Genomic DNA, 15393 nt, shown 5'->3' with positions numbered 1-15393 from the left:
TAGAAGCTAAACTGCAAACCCACCCGCATTGCAGCCCAACTTTTTTTTTTTTAATGTTTACAATGTTGCAGAGCCTTTGGGTTGTTTTGTTAATGTAATTTATCTATTATGAATATCTATTACAATGTATAAATAATTGATGGATAATAGTTAGCCGCCTAAGAAAGCTGAACTAAAGTGAACTTGGCTTCCTCGAGGAACTGAAGGTGGTGGTGGTGGTGTTGTTGTTGTTGTTGTTTTTGTTGTTGTTTTTGTTGTTGTTGTTGTTGCTGCTGCTGTTGTAAGTCGCTGCTGTGAGTTGTCGTGTGCGCATGCGCAGGTATCTGGCGGTGCGCAAGCCGCTGCGCTACGAGACGGTGCAGACCAAGACGCGCTGCCAGTGCTGGATGGTGTTCACGTGGATATCGTCCGCCATGCTGTGCTGCCCGCCGCTGCTGGGCTTCAACAAGCCGCTGTTCGACCGCGACGCCTACATCTGCATGCTGGACTGGGGCAACATGGCCGCCTACTCGGTGACCGTGGCCATCCTCATCCTGGGGCCCAGCCTCATCACCATCGTGTACACCTACTCGTACATCTTCTCGATGATGCGCAAGCTGAGGTCCGGGGTGCCCTTGCACGACAAGGAGTACGCGACGGCTCTCACCGAGAACCTGTCCAACCCCAGCCACGTGATGTCCTTCGTGCTGGTGCTGGCCTTCTGGCTGTCGTGGGCGCCGTACGCCGGCCTCAAGCTCTACGAGCACTTCACCAGCACGCGCTTCCAGGTGCCGTTCCTGCACTTCGGCGTCGTCTGGCTGGGGATCCTCAACTCCTTCTGGAAGGCGCTCATCCTCACCGCCATGAGCCCTCAGTTCCGGCTCGCGCTGCGGATCCTCTGCCTCACGCTGTGCTGCCGCCACAAGGGCCGGCTGCAGGCGGAGCTCATCGGCCTGGACGGCGACGACTGAGGACCTCTGGGCGTCGTCTGGCTCGGGATCCTCAACTCCTTCTGGAAGGCGCTCATCCTCACCGCCAGATGAGCCCTCAGTTCCGGCTCGCGCTGCGGATCCTCTGCCTCACGCTGTGCTGCCGCCACAAGGGCCGGCTGCAGGCGGAGCTCATCGGCCTGGACGGCGACGACTGAGGACCTCTGGGCGTCGTCTGGCTCGGGATCCTCAACTCCTTCTGGAAGGCGCTCATCCTCACCGCCAGATGAGCCCGCAGTTCCGGCTCGCGCTGCGGATCCTCTGCCTCACGCTGTGCTGCCGCCACAAGGGCCGGCTGCAGGCGGAGCTCATCGGCCTGGACGGCGACGACTGAGGACCTCTGGGCGTCGTCTGGCTCGGGATCCTCAACTCCTTCTGGAAGGCGCTCATCCTCACCGCCAGATGAGCCCGCAGTTCCGGCTCGCGCTGCGGATCCTCTGCCTCACGCTGTGCTGCCGCCACAAGGGCCGGCTGCAGGCGGAGCTCATCGGCCTGGACGGCGACGACTGAGGACCTCTGGGCGTCGTCTGGCTCGGGATCCTCAACTCCTTCTGGAAGGCGCTCATCCTCACCGCCAGATGAGCCCGCAGTTCCGGCTCGCGCTGCGGATCCTCTGCCTCACGCTGTGCTGCCGCCACAAGGGCCGGCTGCAGGCGGAGCTCATCGGCCTGGACGGCGACGACTGAGGACCTCTGGGCGTCGTCTGGCTCGGGATCCTCAACTGCTGAACCCGCCAGGGTGCACCAGGACAGCGGCAGTAGGCGACCTCATGAACTACACACTCACTCTCACACGCAGCCAAAGACTTCGGATTGAGCTTTAAAACTGTACGTAAAACAAACGTCATCCAAAAAAAAAAATAACGCTGGACGATTTTTCCAATCACTTGTAAGAGTTTCAAGCTCGTTTCTGCTCATTAATTTTACATAGAGTATTTTAGTAAAACTGTAAATCTTAAAAAAAAAAAAAAATTGCGCTGATTATTATTACATCCTGCATCATTGAACTTGTTATTAGTGAGTCATTTGTACATCAAATGTTTACTCGTGTAAAATACAAAAAAAAATATATTTCATTAAGAAATTGTTCTTCTGAATTTAATAAGTATGTTAGATACGATTTGTACTGACTCCAGTCCTAGATTTATGAGTCAGTGTTAGCTAATAACTCTAGAATCTAGAGTGCTCTAGAAAGAAAGAAAAAAGACATTGCTGTACAAAAAAACTACCGTAAAACGGGGTGAATTGCAACAGGAGTGTGAATTGCAACAAAACATCGGAGTGTAATAATATCCTTCATGACGAAAAAACATATATCTTATGTGGTTTCTCGAATTCATTTTCATAATATACATAAAACAGGGTACCTAAAAAAATAATTTCCAATATGGCACCCGAATATTCCTTGGCGTGGCATTAACAGAATAAATAAGTAAAAATATATTACTTTTCAAAGAGGAAATAACTTTATCTAGAAAAATATATTCCTCGTGTTAAGTTATATATTCAATGGTAAAAAATTATTCTTAGTGGTATCTTGTCATGATATTTAACTTAGGGAAACAACGTTGGAGGCTATTTAAATAGTTGAGAATTTTTTTCTGTAAAGTTAATCAAGCTGTCTAAAAGTGGGGTGAATTGCAACAGCTGTTTGTTGTGTGTGTTTGGCTAGAGGTTATGTCACAGGGTATACAATGTTAGTAATTTGATGTGTATTGACATCATAACAATAGTAAATCAGTGTAACTCGTTTCTCTAGTGTAATTATTGTTAAAATGCCGCGCGTTTATATTCGTGATTCATGCAGCAGACAATATAGAAAACATTCACAGGAAGTGTTGCAATGTGCAATGAGTGACATTGAAAAAGGCCTAGTATGCAGTGTCAGGAAAGCTGCTTTGAAATACAACCTTGACCATACAGTGCTTTCGCGATTCATAAAAAAGAAGAAAAAAGGTGAGACAATACGACAGATTGGAGGACAACAGGTTTTACCTCCTGAAGTGGAGACCCTTATTGTCGACAGGTTAGTACAGGTGAGCGAGTGGGGTTATCCAATGGATGGCTATGATTTACGAATGATAGTAAAACATTATTTAGACAAAAGTGGTCGTCGTGTGAGCAAGTTTGCAAACAACATGCCTGGGAAAGAATTTGCTAGGTTATTTTTGAAACGACATAAGGGTAGACTTTCAGAGCGCATGTGTCAGAACATCAAACGCAGCAGGGCAGGCGTTTCCTATGATGAATTGAAGCTGTATTTTTCCCATCTTGATATATCACTATGTGATGTTCCACCATCCCACATCATAAATTATGATGAATCTAACCTACAAGATGACCCTGGTAGAAAGAAAATCATCGCAAAACGAGGAATTAAATATCCAGAACGTGTTGTCAATCACAGCAAATCTGCAACATCTGTCATGTTTGCAGCAGCAGGTAATGGTGATGGCCTACCACCCTATGTTGTTTACAAGGCACAACATTTATATGAGTCTTGGACAGTAGGTGGACCAAAAGGAGCACGTTACAACAGAACCATCTCTGGCTGGTTTGATGCCTCTTGCTTTGAGGATTGGGTGTCGGAAATTGCAATAAAATATTGTAACAAATTAGGACCTGGGAAAAAAGTCCTAATAGGGGACAATTTGTCATCACATCTCTCTCTTGACACCATTCAGAAATGTACCGAACATGATATTTCATTTGTCTTTCTTCCAGCCAATTCAACTCACTTGACACAACCTTTAGATGTGGCATGTTTTAGACCACTGAAGATGGCTTGGCGTACAATACTAACAGAATGGAAAAAAGGTCCAGGTAGGAAGGAATCATCAGTTCCAAAAACCACTTTTCCACATCTGTTGAAAACACTGATGTCCAAGATCGAACCTAACCAGAAGAAGAATGTAGTATCAGGCTTCAGGAAATGTGGAATTATTCCGATAGATGCTGAGGCAGTTCTTTCTCGTTTGCCTAACCACAGTCTACATTCTAGAGAAACCAATGGTGCTGTTGTTGATGACGTTGTAGTAAACATATTGCAGTCAATGCGGTACAATGACCTACCAAAACAACGTCAACAAAGGAAAAAAGTTCAAGTCGTGCCAGGTCGAAGTGTCAAAGGAATGGATTTTTGTGGTGATTCGGAAGAAACTGATGATCCCGAGGAGTGTGTTGTGCGTGATATATCAGAACCAATCACTGATAGAATAGAAGAGTTGATATCGGAGTCACCATCCACATCCCTAGAGACATTGGCACAACCTCACGTGATGCGAAATGGCAAGACATTTAAAAATGTTTCTAGTGTACAGATTGATTGTGTGAAAGAAGGAGACTGGTTGCTAGTACAATTTCTTAGCCAGTTTTATATTGGTGTGGTGCAAAAATCACCAGAACAAAAAGATGGCATGTTTCAGGGGAGTTTTTTGAGAGAGAAAAAAGTTCATTCTAAAGATCTCATTGGTGGTGGTCTTTTTGTGTACCCTCTAGTCTTAGATATTTGTGCATTTTCTTTTTCTCAAATTATAGGCAGAGTGAAACCTCCTTCTGTCTTAAGAAGAGGAGTGTTGAAATTTTCAACATCATCAGAAAAGTGGAATCAATAAGATGTGGCTTGAAATCTGTGTTAATTTAGATCACAAAATTTGCAGCTATATATAAATGTAAACAAGTGCAATGCGCATTTATTTTGAAATAATATGTTAACTTGTGTAAATTAGGCCCTAATGTTTTGCTTTTTTTTTTAATTCTCTTAAGTTTTAATGATGGTAATGACTTGAAAATAATTTAATAAAAATCTATTCATGAATGTACTGTTGCATTTCACCCTTCCAGATGTCTTACTAGCAACATTCATAACAAAAACACTGTTGTTGCAATTCACCCCATTCGGGAGGTGAATTGCAACAGCAAAAAATTTATTAATTTATAATACTAATAATTTTAATTGCCGCATATACATTATAGATTTAGAAACTACCACCCAAGATAAGACTATAAAAAATATATATGTTGGCAACATCATTATATACCAATGAACTTTGAGATTACAAAGTTTAAAATTGTTGCTATTCACCCCGTTTTACGGTACTTATATCTTAAATGTGTCTAGTTACATTTTCTGTAAATTCTCATTTTGTGTGATGTTGCGACAAATAACCGCCTTTACCTCTTGTTCGTTTCTGTATGTCATCTCAGTGGAAGTGGTCCTGCATTGCATTGATATGCTAAACCCTGTATTTTACTGATAGAAAAGCAGCAGCCATAGTCATGCAGAAGCATGAATCTACTGAGCTTTGTGTGTTTATGAAGGTGGTTCATCATTAACTGTTTCACTTTACGTGTTTTGTTTGAAAAAAAAAACTTTCATAGTTATTAGTGTCATGGCATTTTTCTTTTTTTAATTTTAAACGTAATATTCGGTACACAAAACTTTAAAATTTGAATTTATGAGGTACTGTAACATTACTTTTTAAGATGTATATTTTAAAGGAAACAAATGTCATTATCCGAATGCCTTAGATTATTATAGGATAAAATATTTAATTTTTACATATTTATATAATTATTGTGGTGAAAGTATTTTTAGGGTGAACCCATGAAAAAAAATATGTATTTAAATATTTTGTGCAATGTGCAATTTGTGCAATAGGCCTATTTGGCAGAATGTGTACTTTTGAGCTTTATCATAAATCTTGAGAAAAAATTTGTATTGATTCCAAAAAAAAAATTAACAGGGAAGGTACCTATCTTTTAATGAGACAAAACCACTCAACAATATAGTGGATATATTCCAGCTGTGTGATATTGGTTTCAGTATTGTATTATACAATTATAAGGGAGAAAGTGTTATTCATAGCTCTATATATTTATTAATACTCAATATAAAACTTCTTAAGCTTAATCTACCCTAATAAAAATAGTTCCTTTAGTATAATCAGAGCTTTACTGTTAGTTAACACTTTTTAAAGTTTTTTAGCAAATTTTGTTATAAGGAGTGTTAAAATAAATTGTCATCTTATACTTCACTGAATATTACTTTATTGTTAAAATATTTGAAGAAACGTTTCAGTGAAAGTCTTAACATTGTGTAAATTCACCATCACGGTTTTCACCTTTTAAAAATAAATTCATAATGGCTTTATGAGAGCATTTATTTTAATTTATAGTACACTGTATATTTAATTTAAATTAATCTAAATTGTTGCACTGCATTGTAAGCATAAATAATTTATTAATTAACAAAGTACTGAAACCATTTGTGGAGCATTCTTTTAAAAGGTTGATATGTATTCTACTAAAACTAAATGTAAACAATGACACCATTATTTGAAAACGCCGACAAGAGATAAGATTTGTCAATAATTTTTTTTTTCTGAGGTTGTGAACTCGCCTGTAGAATCTGTCTGTGTGGGGTGTTGGCTTCCTGTTTAACACTGTGAACTTATGTGGTTCTCCTCTCTCTCTGTTACCAAGACATCCAGAATAGCTAGTTTGCCGTCTGCCTTCATATTCAATCGTATTTTAGGACGGATGCTGTTCAGGTGTCTTCAGGAAGTATTGCAGCTTATCTTTGCCATGGCTCTATATCACAAAGCCGTCATCTACGTACCTGTACCAGCACTTTGTGTTACTGGCTGGTACTTATTGCTTTCTCCTAGAAATCGGCGGTGAAGATGTTGGTTAAGAGGGGATAGAGAGGTGAGCTCATGTAGTGTTGCTTGAACGAGAATTAAGTAGACGAAACGCAGTGTTCTGTGAGCTTCACCATGTCCACCAACTAACCAGAAGAACGGAAGGCTGTGATTGGCCCAGGCCTGTAGCCAATCAGGAAACACTCCCCTCTCAGGCGAGAGTATTTAAACACAGTAGAATTCCCAACTGCTACCTTGAAGATGGCGACTCTACAGTTGACCGAAACGGTGAAATATTCACCTTTGTTGAGGCTAGAACCCAGAAGCCAACAAAGTCATGCTGTAAATAAACAGAATATTTTAAGGTATTTAATTTTTTTTCCCTTTTTACCTACTAATTTGGAGTAAATAGCTTATATAAATTTTAATCACTTTTTTTTCAGACAGTTGTATTTTGGAAAATCATTTGTCTTAATGTTTCTGGAATTAAGTATAAAATGTAGCTTCATAAAGGTAAGTTGATATTTATACATTTTAAGTCATTCTTATTTATATTTCATTTTGTATAGTTTTCCCATACTTCATTCAATTATTTATTATTTATTATCGAAATATATATTTTTGTTAAAGCTTTTATTCAATAAGTATGGAATCAAATAAAGGAAAAAGAGATTTAAAAATTTTAATACGTACATTGTAGAGTGCTCTAAAGTTAAAATTTGTTCCACATGCCTTTTGGTTCAACTACAAGTGTACAAGATTTGTACGCATTCTTTTCCTGCTGGCACTATGTGATTTTTGAAAAGAAATTCTTTGTTAGCATCTCACACTTCAGCAAACCTTTGCCCCTGTCATCTAGTGTTGTGCAGGGTTATTTTTTTTTTAACAAAATTGGTAGAAATATTTGTACTCCGAAGTTTTTGGTTCTTTTTGAAATTCCAGGCACCACTCTCTTTAAAGACGTGTCTGAATTTGCATGAAGTGTGTACTTTGCCCCAGGAGTGACATCAGGAGGGTTGTCTGAATTGAAAGCGAAGTACCTATAAAGGTATGCAAACGAGCACATGTGTACTTTTCGCGCATTTACAGATAAAGATACATCTTTATTATAAAAACCGCATTATATATACTATATTTGACAAAAAAAATTAATATTTGAAACCCCCCAAAAAAAAAAAAAATTGTGTTATATTTGAGTACAAGTACACGATGCGCACATAGCGATTCGAGTTAATTTTGGGGTTTCTCCCCCCCCCCCTCCTTGTATAATAAAGATTAAATAAATAAAATGGACATATTTATCACCTGTTACTTTTGAAATAACGGTAGAAATTTTAAGTGGGTAGCGGTAAATACATGTGTCAGCAAGTTCAGTTGAAGTGTTTTATTGGAATGAAATTAATTATACTAAAAAAAACTAACGTCAACAACTCAATTGGCTGCTTAAAATTGTCTGTGGAGGCCAAAAATATGAAACGTTCGAACTGGTCTAGTGTACCACAAGGGTAAGTTTAACTGTGCAGGGGCATAAGTAAACAAATGTGTTTTCTTGAATTCAGACACATTTCTACAACTCACTTCATGATGGTTTATTTCAGTATTATATTATTTTGTATCCGCTCTTTTGTTATCTTATTAAATCCGGTTACATTCATTTTTCAAGGTTAATGCATATTTGAAAAAATTTTGAAAAAAATTCAAGATTCAAATATGTTAGTGTTTCTGGAGTAACTCAGGACTTGTTATTACAAAAAGGTGTTTTTGTTGAAATCGTAGAGTCGCTATACTGTAAAAGGCCTGTCTACAATAGTCCGAAACTGTGGGTGGTTCATGTCCTTATATAACGTGAATGACACCATACTGGGTCGCGGGAAACCTTTTCACAGACGAGAGAGCCAAACGCCCAATCTTGCATCTTCAGTTTTTTTTTTTTGTTCATTGTAAATGTGTTGATAAAAGGATACTAATGGTCAATTATGTTATGTTAGCTACATTATAAATACTTTAAAACATTGTGGACGGTTGATTTGGTTAGGATAGCTAAATTAAAGATACGAAAAAAAAAAAAGAAAAAAAAGCAAGCATGAACTTCGGGGAACTTCGGGTTTTGGCTGTCGCACGGAAAACATCCCAGTCTACAATTATTGTGATGTCAATGTCCATATCTACTGATTTCTAAAGTTGTCACCAAAGCGCAGTAAATGTGCCAAACCAAATGTTTTTGTTTATTGTTTTGATGCTTTGTAGTTTGAGATTGAACTTATGAAAGTTGTGGGAGTTCAATATTATATATTTATTCAGTAAGGCAAAGTGGCAAATGTAAATGCTAAAAAATGAACTCATAACATTTCAAACGGGAACCGGAAATTCAAATATCGTGAGTGTTCTGTTATTTTTCTGTGTCCGAAGTCCACAGGTTGGGAAAAAAAGTTCAAATTGACGAATGTCTTTGGACCAGGTAGGTTCGGACCTTCGCCCACTTGACGCATGACGTCAGAGGGTCACGTGGACCAATCAGCGACGAGTGTCCTTCGGACACAGTTTAGGACATTGCTATTGTAGACGGACCTATATTCGGACCACCGCCCACACCACGCCTCGAGGGCCAATCGGCGATCAGTGTCCGTCGTACAGAGTTAATTAATTGCTATTGTAGACGAGACTAAAAAAAATTATAAAAGAATATCATCTTAAATGCCCTTCTTACCCAGGCCATGATCACACATGGTTTGCGAAGCTTCAGGAAAAAAACCACGCAAATTAAAAACTGCTCAGTACATCTGAGTGGTGTCTATTTACGAAAAGCACATAAGAATATCCTGAGATCAAAACAGCCATTCTGTTTCGTATCTGGTTCATAAACTGTATTTTCAAGGAAAGTTTGAATGACTAAAACGTGTGTTTTCAGAGTAAATTTTAGGCATGAAATTCCTGGTCTAGATTTTTGAAAGCAATAAAGGTACTTGCAGTACACCTTTATCTTCATTTTTTTTATTATGACATAAAATGTTGCTTTCACTTCTTAAATCTCACAGTTTTCCCCGTGCATGATGAGAAGACTGTGTCGGTCCACAGATTTGCACCTCACTAACACAAGTACACTACTTGCTATGCGGGCCCCTTAACTTGTATACCTACTTGAAGTATTTGTTGGAGAAAACTGCATAGGTGCTTATTTACGACTCACTTGAAAAAATGAGAGTAACAGTTTTTTGGTGTGTAACATCGTAATGCCACAAAATTTGTTTTTTAATAAAAATTAAAATTTTTATTGAAAATTTAAGGATCAAAAACTGTGAGTATTTTTTTTTTATTATCATATCAGTTTAACGTAAAATCTAAGCCATGATGATAATGTTGTTGTTGTGTGCAAAAGGCTTTCTGTCTTCAATGTGTGAACTAACAGTTGATTCTTGTCAAATTATTGTTTCTAATGTAGCAAGTTGTTTGAACGCATGTCCCATTGTCATACTGATGTGAATGTATTGGCAATAAGGCAGATGTTTCCAGAGGGCCTATCGCTGTTCTTGCTAAGTGCATTCAAGCACAGACGTTATATTGGTTATTCAATCAGTGAGTTATTGTTATAATGTTGATTTTTGTTTTTAAATATTCATGTCAAGAAGAATTATAATCAACTAGAATTGTTTGTAAAGTAAATTTGATGACAATGAAAAATTAATTTCTTCTAAAGAATTACCCATTGTCAAAGGGACATAGATAACAATTTAAAAACATTTGAAACCTAATGTAAATGGTACTTTGTTAAAACCTTTTTGGTCAACGTAGTTTTTTTTCCATGGATTTTTTATAAAGATAACACACAGTCAAATAAATGTTAATGTTGATCAATTATAAATACATTAGTTTTCAATCTCAGTCATTTGAAACTACATTTTAAGTGCAAGAATTTTTACAAGTAATAACTAATGTAGAAAACTATTTACTCATATTGTTATATATAATTGTCAAGCTGTTCTTTTTTAATTTGCAAACAATATTAAAGAAACACCATGCAATAAAGGGAAAAAAACAAAAGAAACATGTTTCTGTGTACTAAGCATTTTTTATTTCTTTCATCTGGAATAAAATTCTATTGCAGGTTTTACATTGAATGTATATGTACAATAATAGTAAGTGCGAATAATATTACAGTTTTATAACATTCCTGAAAATCAATTTACTAGTAATGCTGAAAAAACTTTGAAAGAAAGAAAAATAGCTGTTCACCATTTTATTCACACTTGCGCAAGAAAGAAAATAATAACCAAATAATAACAAAATCTTAGAATGAAATATATTTCAACAAGTTTCTTTTACAACTGCATAATAGAATGTTTAATAAGTTAAAATCAGCTTAAAATTGAAATAAATATTTTGTTCTAAGATTTGTTTATCATATAAGTTTTTCTTTTGAGATTCTTATAATTTTACTGCCAAAATGTTTTTCGTATTTGTTTATTTTATGAACAACCGTTTGCAATTTTCTTTAAACTCTACACTGTATTATTTCTGTACATTCAGTTCTTTGTGATGAAAATATCCAGCCGACAATATAAACCCTATCAAATTCTGTCAAGTCATTCAGATTCTATTATTGTTTTTTATATTCTCACCATTTATGCACAATGCGACCTTTCCGAATTTTTTTTGTCCAGTGAGCTTACATCGCAAAGTGTTTTAGAGGTTTGAAAGGCGATTTGTACGTATGAAATGTACAATAAGGATCAGCTATCAAATCTACATTTACTAAATGTTGATACATGTTAGTTTACTCACAATCGTCTCGTGTGTTTTAACATTTTCGCATTCCCACACAGCAGTGAAATAAACTTGTCAAATACAAAGAGGGGAGTGAAGGAAATTCTCTGTCGCAAAGAAGGGAGGGGGGAACCTAAGCTGCGCAGTAGAAGCTAGTTTTCGTCAGTTTTTAATCTCCATCAAAACCTTTCCTACAGCGAGCTAGTAGTACATTAGTGCAGTCTGCACAGTCATATTTATTGTTCATTCTCTTCTCTAACTACCCACCAGAGCAACCCTTACAACCGTCCACATTGTCCAAGAGCTAGACATCAAGTCCGGTCCGCCCTTCTTTGCTAGCCTGTAACACTCCCCCCCCCTCCTCCCCGTCGACCACACCCGATCGCAGTTCGTCCAGTGTCCCGTCCCGAGCTTCTGCCGGCTTCCGTCGTCCCAGCGACGCGCTCGCAGACTCATCCTTGGTTTGTACGGCGCGTCGTCTTCAGAATTTTTTTATGTACAAGGGGCTGGTGCATCAGTCCCCTTGATGTCGGAAAGTTAGTCCTCACTGTCTGCACCAACACTTTCTACGCATTACGAAGTTGCCTCCGCACAGTCTTATCATAGTGAATTTGCAACAATATAACATTCCTTAAGACTACTCGTTTGTACAATACTATCACTACATGACAGAACACTTTATTTTATGATTATATGTCAATCTCCTTAAACTCCTTAAACCACATTGCGCTTTAATCAAGAGATTTCACGTGGAATCATTAAGGGTAAGTAGACACAAACCTAACAACGGTCAACAATAAGCTAAAATATACTTTCTTTAAGTTCCTGGTATGCGTATAACACAAAACACCCTATTTCTGTCATAAATTTTTTTAGATTTTTTAAGTATCTAAACGTGATACTTTAGTCTTTTATCTATATTTCGCACTGCATATTAAAGTACGAGTAACCAGAGATTGCACACCAGTCACCATGGAGATAATAAGCATTAATAGATTACTAACATCCAGTAGCATATTTAAGGGCAAGGAAAAAAGTACTAAAAAGTAAAAACCAATCACTAAGAACTCGATAAACATTTCTGAAGAGCCTGATGTGCTTATTATGTCCCACAAACACATTACCTTTTACAAATTCTTGTCTTGGCACTGTGTATTGTCAAGAACTATAAGAGGAAGTTTCAAGCATGATTAATAACGAAACAGACAATAGCTGACATTAAGCTTATTTACATTCTTACAGTTCTAGGCATTTTTGTTGGCTTTTAAAAATCTAAAACTTAACAAATGTTACAAATTCTTGTTTGTATTGTACAAAGCTTTTGTGAATGGCACTAATAGTTTGAATGGTGCTCTCAAATGGCATTACATATCATGGGTAAGTAGCACAAACTGAGTAGTGGTCAAAAGCAAGCTGGAACACTTTATATGTTGCATAGTATGATTAAAAAACGTACACTAAACATGTTCTTTTTTACTGTTACAAATTCTCTTTGGGCTTTATAATCTTACAGACATAGCACTGTGAGTCTGTTCTGGATCTCTAAAGCTTCATATCAAAGGCAAAGTATGCACGAGTTGCACACAGGTGAACCTAAACTGGAAATTCTTTCTTACAGTGCCTGGTACTCTCATTAAACCCATCACACCAATTACCTCAATCAAAATACTGTATTATTATTATTATTATTATAAATTTGAAAACATGTCAACTAATCTCTTGCCTGAAGATTACAAGCCGCATTGTTATGCAGAATAAACACTATCTGCACACTGTCTCCACTTATCTGAAATATTTTCTATACACATGTTGCTAGAAATTCTTGCTGGCGAAGCAGTAACGAGCGTTCCAATACAATATGTACTTTGTGTCTTTATCTTAACTCAAAGGCTACATGATGACACCTGGCCAGTGGCGGATCCAGGGGGGGGCATCAGGGGCAAGTGCCCCCTCCCTCCCCCCCCAGAAAAACCAGTTGTCTGCTACATTAATATTGCCGACAAAAATGATTATTTCTAAAACCAATTAAATATTTTAATATAATTAACGAATTTCTTGTAGAATCATAAAATCTGGTGGTTGGATGTTATGTGTTGTGTGAGTAGATTAAATACAAATTTAGTAATTTTAAGACTTTTTTCTCTGGCTATTCTGAAATCCTAGAGTGCCCCCTCCGAGGTGAACCTATGGATCCGCCTGTGCACCTGGCAATACAATGCTAACAACATTCTAATAGTGCCTTACAGGGCCTACAACTTGGGAAACCCATTTGACCGGATAGCCGTCGCTGGACCATTTCCCCAAGACTACAGATGGTAACCGGTATATTCATGCTCTTCATAACCAAGAAGCCACCACCGCTGCAGATGCACTAGGCAAATACTGGGGTACCAATGGAGTTCACTCAGACAAAGTCTGAAATTTGCAGTCAAATGTATCCCAGGAAAAATGTGTTTGTTGCTGGGGATAAAGAATACCAGGACTACAGTCCTACATCCTCAGTCTGATGGCATGGTGGAGAGATTCAACAGAACTCTGGAGGAACACCTTGCCAAGGTTGTGGCCGAGCATCAACAAGATTGGAATCAACACGTCCAGTTATTTCCGATGGAATATGGGGCTGCCCTTCATAACTCCTGCAAGTAAGGTTTTTGGACAGTTGACTCAACCCTGTTACATTTAAGTTAGACTCTCCGCATCAAGAGCCAACCAGCACCACCGACTATGCCTGTCATCTGGACGATGATTAGACTTTTGCTGGCCACGGACCCGATGAAGACAAGACATGGCCTGAAGCCTAACTCATCCGGATTTAAGGAGGGGGATTTGGAGTTGCTGTACAACCCGCAACGGAAGAAAGGTAGATGCGCTGAACTACAAGCAGCACGGGAAGGCCCATATGACGTATTCAAACGACTGAAAGATGTTGTCTACCCCATCCACGGAGAAATGAGAGAATGGCTGAAGCTAGTTCCCAAGAACCAATTGTAGAAAACCCTGTGTTTGGGACGAACAGATTTAAGGATGGGGCAGTTAAGAGGCAGCTGCCACCCCTTAACCCTCCCCCCAAGAAGGGAGGGGGGGTGCCTGTCAACCAAGGCCTTCCCCCTCAGTCATAGAATGCGGGGCAAGCCACCGCTCAGTCTCTCTGGAAGGTTCAAAGACAGCCTGGTATTTACCAACACCACGCAGGGTCCCAGGCTGTCTGGAGACTTCTGGGGCCGTCGCCTCGGGGGATGGGCAAGGCTTGCACCCTTGTGATGCGACCTCCGTGGGTACAGAGGGCCCCAGCTGACGAGTGGCCCTATCAGGAAGCGATAACAGCGAGCCTGCCAGTTCCTTGTGCGGCGACGTCAGAGTGACTGAGTAGCGGGTGGTGGATGTGTTGCAGTGCGGCGTGGGTGAGTGGTAACTGCCGTGAGCGGACAGAGACCGGCAGAGAAGCGAGCCACGTCGAGCCAAGCTCCAGTGGGCAGTGCTAATGTATCTTTCAGTTATTTCGGGTTGTTTTTTTTGTTTAATTTCTGTTCCCTTTTTGTTTGCTGTACTCTGGGTTTTTTGTACTTTTTCCTAGAAATTTTAGTGGTTACATTTTGTTCTGTTGTGTTGTTTTTTTTATTGTAATATGTATTTATTTTAAGCACGAAAGAGCTGAGTTAGCTGGAGCGTGCTCTTTTATTTGCTGTAATGTTCGTTTGTAATGTGTATTTATGTGTTGAATAAAATCAATATAAAACTAAAAAAATGTTTGATTGATCAGTATAAGACTATTTTTGCAGACACAGATTGGACTGTGTGTTCTTTGTTAAATGTATAAATATTAGTTAGTAAATGGAAATTAGAATTAGTAAATTGGGCTCTCTTTTACGAATCCCGCGACCCCAAAATGTAACAGTATGAATAAAATGATAAAATAAAATAAAAATTTAATAATTATAATTATTGTTTGTTGAAGGCTTCTATGATAACTGAGAAAAATAAATTAAAGCAAAGTTAACAATCAATTTTTTATAAAGTCTATCG

General features: G+C 38.6%; 1 protein-coding gene across 1 annotated transcript in view; it reads left to right on the top strand.

The window, feature by feature from the left end:
- The window catches only part of LOC134541320 (G-protein coupled receptor 52), a 63600-nt gene extending 59165 nt beyond the window's left edge, over nt 1-4435 (top strand). Inside the window, exon 3 of the mRNA XM_063384724.1 lies at nt 320-4435. Within this exon, the coding sequence (XP_063240794.1) occupies nt 320-950 (631 nt within the window). The 3' untranslated portion in view covers nt 951-4435. The remainder of the gene's footprint in view (nt 1-319) is intronic.
- The last annotated feature ends 10958 nt before the right edge of the window (nt 4436-15393 follow it).

This window comes from Bacillus rossius, chromosome 18 (genome assembly GCF_032445375.1).
Source record: "Bacillus rossius redtenbacheri isolate Brsri chromosome 18, Brsri_v3, whole genome shotgun sequence".
NCBI lineage: Eukaryota > Metazoa > Arthropoda > Insecta > Phasmatodea > Bacillidae > Bacillus > Bacillus rossius.
This window is presented reverse-complemented; position numbering and strand designations above follow the sequence as displayed.